Source organism: Sceloporus undulatus, chromosome 3 (assembly GCF_019175285.1).
Source record: "Sceloporus undulatus isolate JIND9_A2432 ecotype Alabama chromosome 3, SceUnd_v1.1, whole genome shotgun sequence".
NCBI lineage: Eukaryota > Metazoa > Chordata > Lepidosauria > Squamata > Phrynosomatidae > Sceloporus > Sceloporus undulatus.
In genome coordinates this window covers 107022307-107039497 of record NC_056524.1, presented here as the reverse complement: position 1 = coordinate 107039497, position 17191 = coordinate 107022307, and the positions used below count along the sequence as shown (strand labels likewise).

At 39.7% G+C, this 17191-nt stretch overlaps 1 protein-coding gene across 2 annotated transcripts in view; it reads left to right on the top strand.

Moving 5' to 3' along the window:
* The first annotated feature begins 4133 nt into the window (after window positions 1-4133).
* PROZ (protein Z, vitamin K dependent plasma glycoprotein) overlaps window positions 4134-17191 on the top strand; it is a 17934-nt gene continuing 4876 nt past the window's right edge. Inside the window, exons 1-8 of one of the 2 annotated variants that reach the window (XM_042459324.1) lie at window positions 4134-4281; window positions 6711-6874; window positions 8491-8515; window positions 10537-10650; window positions 10931-11062; window positions 11794-11879; window positions 13005-13119; window positions 16080-16704. In XM_042459324.1, coding sequence (XP_042315258.1) covers window positions 4215-4281; window positions 6711-6874; window positions 8491-8515; window positions 10537-10650; window positions 10931-11062; window positions 11794-11879; window positions 13005-13119; window positions 16080-16597 — 1221 coding nt within the window. In that variant the 5' untranslated portion in view covers window positions 4134-4214 and the 3' untranslated portion in view covers window positions 16598-16704. Of the gene's footprint in view, window positions 4282-6710; window positions 6875-8490; window positions 8516-10536; window positions 10651-10930; window positions 11063-11793; window positions 11880-13004; window positions 13120-16079; window positions 16705-17191 lie in introns of those variants that run through there. The other variant, XM_042459325.1, reaches the window with a different exon arrangement.

Genomic DNA, 17191 nt, shown 5'->3' with positions numbered 1-17191 from the left:
GACAATTCTGTTTTATTTGATTATACATCATAATTCAGAAATGTACTACTATAATATTACAGGTCTTTCAGGAGGGACCATTTTATAAAATATAATATAGCTGGGTTTTATGGTTGGGAATGATGGCGATTCTGTTGAAGCCCTGGTTGATACCAGGAATAACAATCTTACCAGGGCTATAGACACTATCACTCCCGAGCGTCCTTTCCAGCCTGCTTCAAATAAAAAACCACAGTACACAGAAGATCTTAGTCAAATGAAGTGGGCTGTACAACGACTAGAGTGCCAGTGGCGGGAACATCAGCATTTATCTGTCAAGACACGCCATAAGAACCTATTGGATTCTTACGGAGTGGCAATACTGTAGATGCAGCAAAGAATTCTTTCTATGCTGCACATATTGCATCGACAGAGTCTCGTCCAGCAGAGCTGTTCAGGGTGGTTAAAGAGTTAACCCAGTGATCTCCCACCCAGAACCCTCTTGGAACAAACTAAGGCCTGCTGTGATGCTTTTAACGACTTTTTCACAGATAAAATCTCTCAGATAAGAGCTGATCTCGATGCCAGCATTCTAGCAGAAACAATAGGAGAGATATCCAGTGACTGTGGACTGTATCAAACTGGATCATTTTGAGCTTGTAAATACCAATGAAGTGGACAAGCTCCTTGAAAGTGTAAGGAAGAAGACGTGTCCTCTCGATCCTTGCCCATCATGGCTGACCGCTCAGGGAGGGCATGCAAGAAAAACATCATTACAACTTATAATAAAGGCATCCTTTCGGGAGGGAATATCTCCATCAAAACTAAAACAAGCAATAGTGAAACAGCTTCTAAAAAAAAATCCTCCCTGGACCCTCTGATGAGAAACAACTATAGACCAGTCTCCCTTTTACCATTCTTGGACAAAGTGATCAAGACGGCAGTTGCCTTCCAACTCCAAGCTGTCTTGGATGGAACCAATTATCTTGACCCATTTCAAACTGGCTTCAGGGAAGGATATGGAGTTGATACTGCCATGGTCGCCTTAATCGATGATCTCTGTCTGAGTATCAACGGGGGAAGTGTGACCCTGTTGGTGCTCTTGGACATCTCAGCAGCTTTCGATACCATCGACCATGGTATCCTTCTGGAACGCCTGAGGGAGTTACGTATTGGGGCACTGCGCTCCAGTGGCTCCATTCCTACCTCTCAGGCAGATTCCAGATGGTGAGGCTGGGGGACAGCTGCTCATCTAAAAGAGAGATGACATTTGGCATCTCCCAGGGTGCCATTCTATTCCCCATGCTGTCTAACATTTACATGAATCCACTGGGAGAGATCATCCAGAGACATGGAGCATGGTGTTATCAGTACCTTAATGACATCCAGATCTATCTATCTATGTCTCCAACTGTTGCAGTGACTAAGGATGGCATCTCTCCTCTTGATGCCTGCCTAGGGCCAGTAACGGGCCAGATGAGGGAAAACAGGCTCAAGCTGAATCCAGAGAAAATGGAGGTACTTGTGATAGGTACCCCAAGTCCAGGGACAGAGATTTGTTGACCAGTCCTGGAGGGGATCACACTTTCCCTAAAGGACAAAGTTCACAGTTTGGGAGTACTCCTGGACTCATCTCTACAGCTATCATCTCAAGTGGATGTGATGGCCAGGAGTGCTTGGTACCAGCTTTGGCTGATACGCCAACTGCGTCCCTACCTGAACCAAAAGGACCTTGAAACAGTAGTACATGCACTGGTAATGTCTTGTTTAGATTTCTGTAACACACTCTACATGGGGCTACCTTTGTACCAAGTTCGGAAGCTTCAGTTGGTTCAAAATGCGGCAGCAAGACCGGTCACTGGGACATCCAGGTCAGACCATATAACATCAGAGCTAAAATCTCTTCATTGGCTGCCAGTTAGCTTCCAGGCGCAATACAAAGTGTTGGTCATTACCTTTAAAGCCCTACCTGGCTCGGACCCAAGTTACTTGAGGGAACGCCTCTCCCTACATAATCTGCCCTGCACTCTCAGAACATCTGGGAAGAATCTATTGAAATATTAAAAGACCAGGCTAACATCAACTTCCCATAGAGCATATACAGCCATAGCCCCCAAGTTATGGAACAACTTGCCAGAAGAGATCTGTCTTATTACCACCTTAGATGCCTTCAAGAAGGCACTTAAGACAAATCTCTTCTGGCGGGCCTACCCACCCAATCTTTTATTTAAAAAACCTGAAAATAATCCCACTCTGGCTGTTAATTGTGCATTTCAGATGATGTTTTTATTGTTTTAAATTACATTTTTTGAATGATGTATTGTTTTATTGTATGTAGTCTAGATATAACTTCTGTTTTATGGTTGTAATCCTGCCTCAATCCATCAGGAGAGGTGGGAAATATAAATAAAATTTATTATTATTATTATTGTTATTATTATTATTATTATTAATAGTTGTGACATATCCAACTCGCAACTATACCTTTAAATTAAAATATCATATGGATAGCATAAATTTATGTAAGTATACATAATTCCATGTCATTAAAGTAAACATTTGGTAAGATATGATGCTGAGCCTCACCCCACTCACTTATGTCTTCAGCACTTTAAAGGGACCTAGGCAAATGCCACAGTCTGTTTCTGCCCAAAGGCAGATGTTTGGGAAGTAGTGGTGTCACCCACCCCTTAGGGTATCACCTGGTGTGGTACACACACACACACACACACACACACACACACACACACACACACACTCCCCCTAGTAATGCTCCTAGCTGCACCATTAACCCATTGTGCATTTGCAGAGTGAAATGGTGACAAACACATCAGGTTGCCAAAAATGCAATTGATTTAATAATAACATTAACAAACTGGCTGGTACAAAATAGATATGTATGGGAAAGGCACCACGGTAATGCAGGACATCCAACAGACAAGTGAGTGATTTGGAGGCGACTGGCAGGTGCTAGTGATGCGTCCATGCACTCGTGCACATGTGTTTATGGTGGAACAGGAAAAAATAATGGCACAACATAGTTAGTAGTCATGAATCCTCCATTATGGCAGATCCATTATGGCAGTGTGGCCTGCACATCAGTAATCAGGCCATTGTGGGATTGTGGGAACCAGTCAGTGGGATCTCTCACGAATCGGAAACCCTAGGGATTAGCCATTTTTTTCTCTGCATCTGCTCCTGGCCTAAGAAATATGTACCATTTTTCTTTAAAGTGGTGTGCATGTGGTGGATGTATGCTCCTAAATTTTGTTGAGTTTCTGAATTTTGTGGAAGATTAAATACTGTTGTGTTTTCCCCCCCCTCCAAAATGGGAAGAGATTACAGTACACATATATACTAATGGGGCTTGTCCTGGTAGTATTTACTGCCTGATGTTTTACTCATTTTAATATATGAATTAAATTTAATTTGTTAATGTGTGAACTGCAACAGTGATACTGGTAGTGATGGTGATAATAATAATTATAATTACTTTATTGGTGTTGCTACTGTTGAACTTTCTGTTAGCATAATCATTAATACAATTGTGTTGACAGTCTGAAAAATGACCACAGACCAGATTGTTCAGAGGGAGAAAAAAGGAGGATGGGTCTTAGAGAGAGAAAAATGGTTGGCCATAAAGATGATCTGGATTTCCAGAAAATATAAATAATAAAATTATGTAAAGCTCAGACAATTAAGTCAAGGTGTGCATTAATCCAAGAGTCACCCTTTGTTTAACAAACCTGTGATGGAGAAAAATGGTTTTGTACCTGCTTTGGCCAACAATTAATTTCTTTAACCCCCCCTCCCCTTTTTTTTAAAAAAGAAGAAACAGGTATACATTTCTCTTCAGTTCTGTCCTTTTTCAAAGATTTCCTCTGGGTTATATCTTCCCTACTCTATCTAGCAAAACTATTTAATGTTCATCGTGAAGGTCAGAGACACATTTTCCAAGATCAATTCTTTTATATTCTTAAGCATTTGTCGGTGTCCTCCCACTTCTTTGTTTCTTTTGTAGTTTGGTTCATGGAAACTTAACTTTCACACATGTATGGTCAATAAATCTTTATTTTTTTAAAGAAGTTTCTAGTTATTGACACCAGCTCCTTTGTAGCCCCTCTGTGGTCATTTTAAACAAGAGTTGAACTTTAAACTTTGCTTATTTTGTAACTTGGCCAAACAGCAACTGCTAAGCAGGCAAAATTCAGCTAGCTGTTGTAAGGAAACAAAAAATGGGAACTCACAGCTGGACATGGTTTCTCTTGTTTGCTTTCTTTTTTCATCAAGCAGACCAGACAGGTAAGATGTTTCATCCACACTGTATTTAAATGCATGTTGATTGTCCAGAAACAAGTGAGAAAAGAAGGAATTAATCATTTGTCTTTAATCTGTGCCATTAACTTCTTCCCAACCATTTATCTACCAGTTTCTAATTAATGTTTAGCTGGAAATTTAGGTTTGTTGATTCCGTAAAGGCAGAACTCTGTAATTTTCACAGAACTAGCTTACTGTAGTTAATTGTTTAAATAAATATTAAAAAGAAATTGGAAAGCAAGCATTAATAGAGGTGCTAGTCAGAAATTATTGTTGCTTACATTCCACTTTTTAATGACTTATTAAAGTCCTTTTAAAATGGGAGCACACTTTTATTAAAACAGACATGAGCCTCACTGGGTTCATTCAGACATACTCCTAAGTAATAATGGGTAAGACTGCAAAATCTGTCAGTTGCATGGTATGGGGAAATATAGTATTTACAACACACTAACAAGTAAATGTGATGACCACAGACACTCAACCTTACCTACACTTACATTTGCATACAAATCAGAAACGATTCTCCTGTTGTACTAAAGTATAAGCATAACTGATTTCTTAATTCTGCTGCCAGTTACCCACTGCACATTACAAATGCCAACTAGAGTATTTTCTGCTGATAAAATATTATATTCTGCTGTTTCCTGTGCAGAAAATGCTATTTTCTCCACAAAAAAATAAAAACAAAAACAGAATTTTCCATCGAATATGTCTGGAACTGCAAATAGCCTTTGAGCCCTGCACAGTTTTCTAGCAGTGGGAAGAAGAACGCTAAGTTTACTTGTTGCTTATTAATACAAACACTTATAATGCTATTCTTGTCAATTTACTATATGGGTTTTTTTGTTTTTTGCCTATAAAAAGAGCCAGAAAACATCTCAGGAAGCCCCTGAGAATGAATGTCATCTGATTCAAAGGGGAATATTAGAAGAAAGTAAAGAAAACCCTATAACCTATACCTCCTTTATATTCACTTTGCTCCATCTTATACCTATAGTATATATTCATGTATAGGTCTACAAATTTTAGTTTAAAAACTGACCCAAAAAAAACTGAGTTGATTTATCAATGGGTCAGTGTAAGTACTGTTCTTTAACTCTTATTTAAAAAGGAACCATTCCCTGGTGAAAGGCAAGAATGTAATCTGTCCTGGAAGTATTTATCACCCTCTACTCTCTCATCCATCCACCCTTTAGGGAGGGCATAAACAGTTAGGCCTTCTGGAATTTTGTAAGTTCTTTGGCATCATTTTCTTTTCCTTATTCCTTTACATCCTTTGTTACATGCTCCTAAGTTTTACCCTCAACTTATCCACAGGTCATATCCATAACTTTGGCCCCAAAACCCATCCTTGACTTATAGATGAGGTTGACTTATGCATAACTTATGCATAACTTTCTAGCTTCTTGCATACTCCCACTGACCAAGAAAGGATGGCTGGCCAAAGATGCAGGCATCTTGGTTATGGAAGCTTCTTCTTGCCATTTCCCTTTGGGATTCCTGGAGGAAACAGAGTGGTAACAGTCAAGGCAAGGAGGCTGGGAAAGTGGAAGCTAGAGAGGGAGAAAGGGTGTGGGGAGGCAGGGCTTTGCTTTTGCTGCTTGGGCTGGCAGGAAGGATTGAGCTCTTTCTCTTCTTCTTCTCTCTTTAACTCTCCATTTTCAGGCCTTAGAAGGGCAAAAAAAAAGAGAGAGAGAGAGAGAGAGAGAGTGAGAGTGAGAGAGTTGGTTTTCATAGGCCCCTCATGGCCCATGCAAACCACAAATTAAGAACTACGATTCTTTCCAAGGAGCTCTGCAAAATAGGTTTCAGCTAGTCTCCCTTCCCTCAAAAAGCTAGACTTTCTAGTAGATTTGTAATACTGATCCAGGGGATCTGAAATAGAGACCAAGAGAGGACAGGTCCCATATGACAATCATAAGGTGTGAGATGTCAGCCATTATCTAGGCTTGCTTCTCACAATACAGAAGAATAACTACATTTAGTTCTATAACTCAACTACTATAATATATTAAACGACACAACAGACATATAAGGAGAAAGTATATTTCTAATGGCATTATAGTAGGGGAAAATACAGGTAAAATGTGCATGCTGAGCAAAGTGTGTTCAAAAATATGTACAAAGTTTCATGCAGACTTTTTAAAAAATCAGGTTTCACCGCAAGCTTAAGAAACATGGGATGAAACAAATTTGCAGCCAGGAAATGAAACCAAAGCACATAGATTCACTCCTCCCTAGACATGCATTAATTCTTTCTAAATATTTTATTTGACACATTCTCATGTAATTCATGGGGGGGGGGGGAGAATGGATCAGAAGGTGACATGACAATCAGTTTACATGTGAGAAAGTACGATAGCAAGTTTATATGTGGAAACAAAACTAATTTTTCATTTGCTCTCTTCCAGTGTTTCTATCAGGCAAAGATGCAAATAAAGTTATTGCTAGATCAAAGCGTGGCCGTTCTATGATTCTTGAGGAGATCTTCCAAGGTAATTTGGAAAGAGAATGCCTTGAAGAAAGATGTACATATGAAGAAGCAAGAGAAGCATTTGAAGATACTGAAAAAACGGTATGGAATCTTCTCAGATTTTCCCTTATAAACAGGTTAATAAATCAATGTTAGTTATGTTAGTATGTAAAGCATGGCCCCAATCATAAGATTTGTTGAATTAACAATTAACCTATGAGAGGTATGATTCTCTGTACTAGTACAAACAGGGATGCAATGGCTTAATGGTTAAGATTCTGACAATTGGAAGATCAGAAGGTTGGCAGTTTGAGGCCCAAGTTCTGTATGATGGGATGAGCACCTCTCACTAGTCCCAGCTTCTGCCAATCTAGCTATTAGAAAGCATGCAAATGCAAGTAGATAAGTAGGTACCACTTCATTGGGAAGGTAACAGTATTAGGTGTAGTCATGCTGGCCAGATGACCACCGGAGTCGTTTTTGGATAACACTGGCTGTTTGGCTTAGTAACGGAGATGAGCACCACCCCCTACAGTCAGTTACAACTAGGTATTCATGTCAAGGGACTACTTTTACCTTTTTACTAGCACAAATCCATAAACCATGAGGATTGGGTCATTACATCTGCAATATAGGGCCTGAGCAGATGGGCAAGATACCACAGGTCAAGCCTTTGGTATCCTGCCCCTAGTTGTTTCTGCCCCAGGATTGCATGGAGATGGAGATTTGGCAGGTGTTTACATGTCCACCCAGCACCCATGGAGCTGCCCCCCCCCCCCCGTCTTCCCTGCAGCCCCACTGTGTCCTGTAAGGGGCACCTGGCTATCCACACATGTCCAGGTGCCCCCATCTGACATCACAGGCCATGATGGGATCCTTCATGGAAGACACCACAGCAATGACAGCAAGTAAGGGGCACACAGGTGTGTGTGTGGTGTGCTGACAGTCACCACTGAATTTTCAAGAAACTCCATGGCAAACAGCAGGTCCCTTTGGGCTGGGATCAGGCTGGGATCACTGGATCAGCCTGCTGATCCCAGCCTGGAAATATTGGCTTTTGCCTTCTGCTGCCTGGGTACTTATGGGGGCTGTAGTCAACAAACAGAGCTTGAAAACGGATGTTTGGAATACAGCTCCCAGAATGATCCTTCTAATACTGTCACAGGACATGAGACATTCTGTGAGTTATAATATGAAAAAGTAAATTTTCCAAGCTTTGTTATGTCTGGAGGGCACCAGGTTGTCTGCCCTTGAAGCAAGGAAAAATGTAAGGTTGATGGCAAACAATGCAATCCTCTGTATGGATATTCAAAATCAGTTTCATTTAGTTTAATGACACTTACTCCTCACAGGTATGTGTTGCCTGAGAATCATTCCACTTACTACAACAAGCTCAATCTTGAGCACAATGTTATGTGGTCCTACTAGGTCATGACAAGGAAGATGAATTATTTGAATTTATCATGATATACAGACAAGCTAAAGACCACACTGAGACCATTGGGGAAGGAAACAGGTGGAGCACAGTGGCCTTTTCACAGAATGCCATTTGTAGGTTTAATACTACTAGTGACAGAATCAGTATCACTACTTTAATGCTCAATATTAAACATGACTAGAATTAATTTCTATTATCTAGCAGAACAATTGAGACAGCTATATGTTATAAATATTTAGTATTAACTATTTAAAGCAAAACAAATATGTTTTCCCTCCAGAACCAGTTCTGGAATGGCTATTTTGGTAAGTAGCTTTTACATTTATATTTTTAGAATTTCTGATTTTTTAAATATTTTAAATGAAGGTTAAGCAGGTTAGTCAGAATGGTTAATTATACTCTCCACAGTAGTATATGTTGCTGTTGTATGTCTTCATGTCATTTCTGACTTATGGTGACCCTAAAGTGAACCTACCTCAGTGTTTTCTTAGCAATATTTGTTCAGAGGGGTTTCCCCATTCCATTCTTCTGAGGCTGAGAGAGTGTGACTTGCCCAAGATCACCCAGAGTGTTTCCCTGGCTAAGTAGGGATTTGAACCCTGGTCTCCAGAGTCATAGTCCTACACTCATCCTCTACACCACACTGGCTTTATTTTAGGATATTGTAAACTATCTTCAGTGGACATTTTCCCTAAAATATCATGATGTAGATTTAGTATAATTTAGTATAAATAAACTGAATACATAGGAAAAGAATAAAAATATAGTTCAACTATTGATTAGCTTTGTACTGAACAACCATGTGTATTGCTGGGAGGAGTGAAACTAGATCCCTCTCATTAGACATTATGATTGATTTATGAGGATATTATGATTGGTTTATAACCCTTGTATTTTGCATTAAAGTTGTGGCTATTCTTGATAACTCATATAATGGTGTCCGTCCCCTTCCTGCATGGTGCAAGAAGAAAATAAGTCTGGGTACTGGATAGCAGGCAACACTATTCCCAAAGCAGGGTGCTTTTTAACTTCAAATGGAAAACTTCATTGCCTTTTGTTTCCCAAACTTTATTGTCCAAACTTGCCATTTTCTCCAGGTTGCTCATGACCATGGAAGGCAGACATGAGAGGTGACCTAACATTTTCATTTACATAGCTGCTTTATCTGCAACACTCAGAACAAAAGTTTAGATACTGTGTCTCCACCTCAACACTTTTCTTGTTCTGTATACTTGTATTTACTTTTTTAAAACACATAATTGCCTGATGTAGATGTTATTAAGCTTCAAAATTTAGCATGGTGTGCTTTGCATATATTGTCTGGCCTAAAAGAGGTGTCACCATAATACGTGCTTCAGATTTTCCATAAATGCAATCATTATAAAGACTGGAAAGGGGAGTTATTCTTTTTTAATTCAGATTTTTTTCTTAAAACTCAGAAATTAGCATGGTTAATCTTTAGTCCAAAACCAGTTATGAGCAAAACTGGATTCTTCCAGTTGGCACATTAATTGTATATGCTCCACTATAGGCCGACCTCATGGAGAAGTTGAGGGCAGGTTTGGGGCCAAAATTATGGATTTTGATATGACCCTTGGATAAGTCTAGGGTAAAACTTAGCAGCATGTAACAAAGAATGTAAAAGCTGAAGTAAAGGGAAAGGATGCTAAAGATCTTTAAAAAGTTTTGACAGGCATCACTGTTGGTGCTCACTCTAAAGGCTGGATGGATGAGGTAATAGAGGGGGTTGATGCTTCTTTTTAGATGCTCTGAGATGGGATTAAGTTCTCACCTTTCACCAGGGCATGGTTCCTTTTTTGATAAGAGTTAAAATACTGTACTTACATTGACCCATGGATAAGTCCACCCAGGGTTTTGGGGTCAATTTTTTTACTAAAATTTCTATACTTATGCATGAGTATATCCAGTATATTGCCTAGAACTTCTGGCACCTCTTGGGGCAAAGAGAGAGACTGAGAGATTGAACCTTTCTCCTGAGGAGCAGCAACAAGCAAGAATGTGGGAGTGGGTCTTGTAATACGTTTGAGGGCAGAGAATTTTGAAGGAGCCAAAATCTTTACCCAATCAGATTACTTTGAGAATTGTTTAACACTTGATAACATCCATATTCCCAAAATAGGGATTTTGAAAACCTGGCATTATCACTAACAGAAAGCAATGAAAATTGTCAGTTTTTTTTATTTAAGAAGTAACTCAGATAATATTTTGCTGATAAGCAGAGGAATACATGAAGTGAATCAGAAGGCAATAGTTTGTTTAAGGCAATTTTAAACATATTGTACTCACTAATGTTATTTTTCATCAGGTGGCATACAATGTTCCTCAAGCCCCTGCCTGCATAACAGTGTATGCAAGGACAGTATTCGCAGTTACACATGTAATTGTACAGACGGTTTTGAAGGACTCAACTGTGCTTTTGGTAATAGACTACGTCTTTCCTTCCTAAAAGATTATAAAGTGAAGTCTGTAAATTACCTTCTGGAGAAGTAGGAAAGTTTTTGCAGGCCAGTAATAGTCTATGTAAGCAGCTTGCTAGCTTGGGCTTCTGTCTTCCAGCAATGGCTAACTAGCTACTATAGAAAAGTTAGCAAATAGCATATGGTGCCAAGAGTGGGTAATTTTTTTGATTCCTATAATCTCTAACCATCATAGCACTAATGTCCTTAACTTCTGGTTAAAATGGGTCTTATTCTGTATAGCTAAAAATGAATGTCGCCATGAAATGGATGTGGGTTGTCAACACTTCTGCTATCCAGAACTGAAGTCCTACCGTTGTTCTTGTGCAAAAGGCTATGAACTTGGACAAGACAAGAAATCATGCATTCCACTAAGTAAGTATTTTATTATTTTTTTAAAATAAAAAATATGATATTTTTAGAAGGCAACAGTGAGACCAAAATAGGGTATTAGTTAAGCAAAAGAGCTGTGATCCAAATCATCCGCAGTTTACATTTTACACTCAATAAGTCCAGTTTTTACCCATAACAAGCCTCTGCTTTTTTTCAGTTGAAAAAAAAATTACTTGGCAAAAGAAATCCATTAAAAAAGGATTCTGGAAAGGGATGGGGGGAGAGGGAAGGCAATGGAGTTCATGGCAATTGGGCTGGTCTGCACTTCTAGGGAAAAGAAAAGAAGGATACACTGCATCTGTGAATGCACTTTCATTTCGTCCCTCCTGAGTCTGGACCAGTTGCTTCTTTGCCATCTGAATCTCCACTTCCCTATCAGTAAGCAGCAACATCTGGAGTTTCAGAGATCCTGAGGGAGGAGGAGGATACAGAACTGCACAGGTGGAGCATTATGCCCTTCTTGCAAAATGTAGAATCTTGGCCAGAGGGGATCAAAATGTGGCCTACAATACCTTTTTGGGTTGCAATCTCCTACCACCATTCCTCACCAGTGTCTCCCTCCAACATGTGAAAAATGTGCTTTGCTGCTCTTGAAAGCCTTTATGTGTGACATTTGAGGACTTACAGAGGTCACACTAAAGAGGTTTTGCTCCAGCTTCATAGAATAAAGTATCTGAGTGTTCTTTTGTTTTTGTTTTTCTTGTCATTGTTAGACAAGTGTGCATGTGGTAGATCTCAAGACTACATAGCAACGCAACTGAGTGCAACCGAAAAGAACCACAGAGGATTCCCCTGGCAGGTATCTGAAATAGATGTTTCATAAATACTGAGTAGAAGCCTTGTCTGTATTGACTGTGGTAGGTACAACAAAATATTTTAATTGCAGCAGATGAAGTAAATTTCTTGGGGATTTCCAGGTGAGGCAACTTGTAAATTAGTTGTTCAAAAAATCTACAGCATCAGATATAAGATTTTCTTTTCTTTTATTACTTTTGGCATTCTTCCTAAGGCATGAGACATAGCAGGTGGTTGCTGTTAAGTGCTTTCAGGTTGACTCCAGCGTATAGCAAACACGCTTTGGGTTTTCTGATAAGAAAAGAAAGTTTGCCATTGACTTTACCTAAGGCTGAGAATGTGTGACTTGACTCACCCAATGGGGTTTCATGGCTGAACAAGGATTTGAATTGTGGTCTCCCAAAGTCCTAACCAAACTACCACAGTGGCTGTAATTGCAAGTTGACTAGAGCTAATTTTCCTTTTTATATATGTTTGGTATAGATTGCTCTCTGCTGTTCCATGAGCATTCACTGTTCTATATTCTTTACAATCTCATTCAACTCCAAATCATCACCCTCTCCTCTCACAACTTACGGTAGTTACAAACCTTTGTCCAAATTAATATGTGACCCAAATGCTTTTGATTGGCTTTAAGGCTGTCTCACCTACAAGATAGTCCTTCCTCTATGCAGCATTCATTTATGAAGAGTTTTGTTTAGAGCTGGGGGGAATCACCTTTTAGGAATGACAACTCTTCCATTAATATTCCATTCAGCAGAATCACTGGCCATTCTGGCTCGGGAATTCTGGGAACAGTACCAACAAGCTGTAGTATTCAAAAGGATCTTGTAGCACCTTTGAGACTAACTGAAAGAAAGAAGTTGGTAGCATGAGGAAGTAAGCTCAAGTCTATGAAAGCTTATGCTACCAACTTCTTTCTTTCCATTAGTCTCAAAGGTGTTACAAGATCCCTTTGCATACTGATTTTCCAGACTAACACGACTATGTCTTTGAATTCTACCAAGCTGTAGTATTGTTCATGAAGCTACAGTATAAGCAACAGTGGGGAGGGAAAAAGCAACATCTAGTATTTAATATACTTTATTAAGCAAAACTTATGTGAACTGTCATCTTGTTTACTTTCAAGGTCTTGCTCTTAAATGCAGATGACCAGTGGTTCTGTGGAGGTGTTCTACTGAAAACCAATTTTGTTCTGACTACAGCTGAATGTGCACTACTTTCTCCTGTCAGTGTTGCGATTGGTAAGTAGCCAAGACAAGTAAATGTTTTCTCTGTGTTGTGTGATTTCAAAAGCTTCAAAATCTTGCATGTAGCAAGCAACTTTACTAAGCCCACTCTTATCTTTTCTCCTCCACCTGCAAAAGAACATCCACAGTTCATTTGTGCAACTCCCATTTATTTCACAGGGGTGTTTTTGCAGGAAATAGAATACAGCTATTTTATTTCAGGCAATTGCTGTAGGTAATATGGTGACAAAGCAAGTGAGACAAAGACTAGAGTGATGTTGGCAGAAGATTCAAAGTGAGTCTCACCGAACGCAGGCTACAGCCTGTTTGAAAGCCTACTCCATGGCACTATAGGCAGCAAATAAATTATTTTTGCTGCCACATTACATCTGCAAGAAGCTGGCCAGAAGAGCTGTTTCAAGTAGTCAGAGGTCTATTACATAATGGTCCTCAAGTAGAAAATTCAGATCACTCAACAGCCTACTGGAAAGAATTTGCATGGCACTTTGCAGATAAAGTTGTTCTGATCCTCTCCAGCTTGGATGCTGGTTGATACAGGTCCAGTCTGTGTAAACCTTGGTGCCTGTTTGTCCAGTGTTAATGGATACTTTTCAGTTTAGGTAGCCTGAAGATGTGGACAGTATCCTTAGAGAGGTGAGAGCTACTACTTGTGTGTTAGTTAGACCCTTGTCCTTTTTGATTTATCAAATAGGCCAGAGAGAGACTGGCTGAAAGGGTGAAGGGGGTAATCAGTGAGTCTTTACAGCAAGGCAGCATTGCAGCTTGCCTAAAGGAGGCAGCTGTGCGGCCTTTGTTGAAAAGGTAATCCCTGAAAATGTATCTCTCTCTAATGGATAATTATTGACCAACATCTAACCTACCATTTTGGGGCAAGATATTGAAGCATGTAGTAGCCTTCAAATTCCAGAAGTTTCTAAATGAAACAGATAATCTAGATCCATTTCAATCTGGTGTCAGGTATGGCTATGAAACAAATGCAGCTTTGGTTGCCTTTGTGGCTGACCTACACAGGGAATTGGACAAGTGGTGTCTGTTCCTGTTAGTTCTGCTGGACCTCTTGCCAGCTTTTAATATTATTGAGCATTATATCCCTCTGGGCTGCCTGACTGGGATGGGACCTGGTGATAATGGTTTACAGTGGCTCTGCTCCTTGGAGGGACAAACCCAGAAAGTAGTGCTTGGGGAACTGTTGAACTCCCTCGTCATTGGCCTGTGTGGTATTTAACATATACATGAAACTGCCAGTAGAGGTTGCTTGGAGTTCTGGGGTGCAATTCCATTGATATGCAGATGACACCCAGCTCTATTATTCCATTCCACCCCAATCCAAGGAGGATGTCTTGGTTTTAAACCAGTGTCTGTCAGCAGTAATGGATTGAATGAGGTCAAACAAAATGAAACTTAATCCAGACAAGACAGGGGTGTTCCTGGCCAGTTGAAAGGCAGATCAAGAAATATAGATTCAGCCTGTGTTAGATAGGGTTTCGCTCCCCATGAAGACATAGGTTCGCTATTTGGGTATATTCCTGGACTCAGCTTTGAACCTAGAAGCCCAGGTTTCTGTGGTGGCCAGGAGTAATTTTGCACATTTAAAACTTGTGCGCCAACTTTTTTAATGGGCCAGATCTGGCCATGGTGGTACATGCCTTAGTTATATCCCATTGGGATGAATGTAATGTGCTCTACCTGGGGTTGCCTTTGAAGAGTATTCAGAAACTTCAATTGGTCCAAAGAGCTGCAGCCAGACTGTTAATTGGGGCAGAAACCATACTACATTTCTGTTGAAAAAGCTCCACTGGCTGCCAATTTGTTTCCAGGCACAATTCAATATATGGCTCAGGTACAGACTATTTATCAGAATGTATCTCCCGAAATGAGCCGGCTCGAGCTCTGAGATCTTCTCCCAGATCCAGCACCATAACAAGTAAGATTGGTGAGAATGCGAGAGATGGCCTTCTTGGTGGCTGCCCCTAAACTCTGGTACTCCCTGCTCAGGGAGGGCAGAATAGTCCCCTCCTTGTTGTCTTTGCACCGGCAGCCTGGATCTTTTTATTCAGGCAGGCTTTTAAAACAAAGTTTTAAAAGAATGGGCTAGGGAGTACTGTATTGTTTTAGCAACTGTTTTCAAGAGTCTCGTTATCTTTTAAACTGAATTTTATTCTTGTACTGAATGTGAATTGTTTTAATACTATGAACAGTTTAATTCTATTTTAATGATTTATTGTAATTGTATTCTTTTAAACTGTAAGCTGCTTTGAATACAAATTTTTGAGAAAAGCAGGATATCAATATTTAATGTAATAACAATAAAAGTTACACTATATAAACAGTCTAAGCAGAAAACTGTAGTACCCACACTGCCTTACAAATTGTTCTACAGTTAAAAGCATTCCACAGACAATTTGCCTCAGTAATAAAGAACTTCTGAGCTGCAGTAGAATTCCACACACACATAGATGTGATTTTGTATATGATTATTAATTTGCTCTCTTACTGATCTAACAATCTACAACATCTATTGTAATGTGGGTGGACTTCCCATTCATGAAATGAGACTCACCATTTATCTCCCTCACAAGTATATTCTGAGCACCTGGCACAGGTTTTGGGGACATGCAAGAAGGTTCAAAGGGAATTTGTTCCAGTAATGGTGTCCATTCTGTGGACAAAACCCTTAAGTCGCAGAAAAGGGGAGAAGAAGATCCATGTACTTGACTCCCTGTCAATCCCATATCTACAGTTTCACCCCCCCCCCCCAAAAAGGGGGTTCCTGGCTACACTGCTTGTTCTGACAGTTCTCATGAGTTTCAGAACAAACAATATAGCTCTAAGCTGAGTAGTAGATGATTAAGGTCTAATGAGAATTGAAGCTACTGACAGAATAGTTTTATAAGTATTTAGATGATTAGTATGACCACTTTTATAAACAACTAATAAGAAAATTACCTATGTAGGACTGAACAACCTGCAAAGAGGGAGACAAGTAATACATGTGAAGCAGACCAATATACACATCCGCTATGACAACGAAACAGGTGAAAACAATCTGGCATTACTTGAACTTAGAAGACACATTGACTGTGACAGCTACCACTTACCCATATGTGTTCCAGAGAGAGATTTCGCAGAGAATGTACTGATTTCAAAACTGGCAGCTACTCTCAGTGGCTGGAAAGTGGCTGAAAACCAATCAGCAGATCCACTAAGTGAACTATCTGTTTCATACCTCAATGAAAATGAATGCAAGCAGAACCTCAACAGAAGTCTAATAACAAGAGAATTCTGTGGATACAGTCACGAGGGACCTAGTGAGCTACTGGCTGGGGGAAGTTTTAGTGCCATTGACTATAAAGGCACGTGGTTTCTGACTGGTGTTTTAGAACCTTGGGCCACAGAAGCAAGTAATTGGGAAACACTTATATTTACCAAGACTACAAGATACATGATGTGGTTTAAACGAATCATGGACTAATCAAGTGCATAGCAAAGAAACAAGTGGAATGGCAATATGTAGAATCCACAAGTCAGTATTGTAAATATTATGTATGTTTAACTGTAAAATAAAGCTCATTAACCCCATTACCCTATCTCTTTTATTTTCCTTAATGTAACTCACCATCCACATTATCATTTTCACAATACTGTATAATGTGTGGTTTTTTTTAAAGATTAAAAATATCCCTCTCTTCCAGTGAAATGGCTCAATTTGCCACAGGATGCAGTCAAAGAACTGTTAACAACTACTCACTAAATTCTGCACAACAAACTTCTGTTCATGCCTCTGAGCTGTATTTCAGCAGGCTGAATGCTCAGAGTGTGTGCTTGCAGGATGGGATTTCATTTCAGGTTGCACTTCAAGATAGATCTGCTAAACTTCCCACCAATGGAAGCCCCTCTGGTCTGGTCCATTCAGCTTCCTCCTTGCTGACTTTCTGCCTGCTGGTAAAGACCTTTCCATATAAGTGTATGTGGCAAATAAAACTTTTAATGAAGGGTTGTGTGCATGTAGAGTGGGTTTATGTTTTTAAAGTATCTTTTAATGCTGCTTTTAACTTGTATTTTAGAT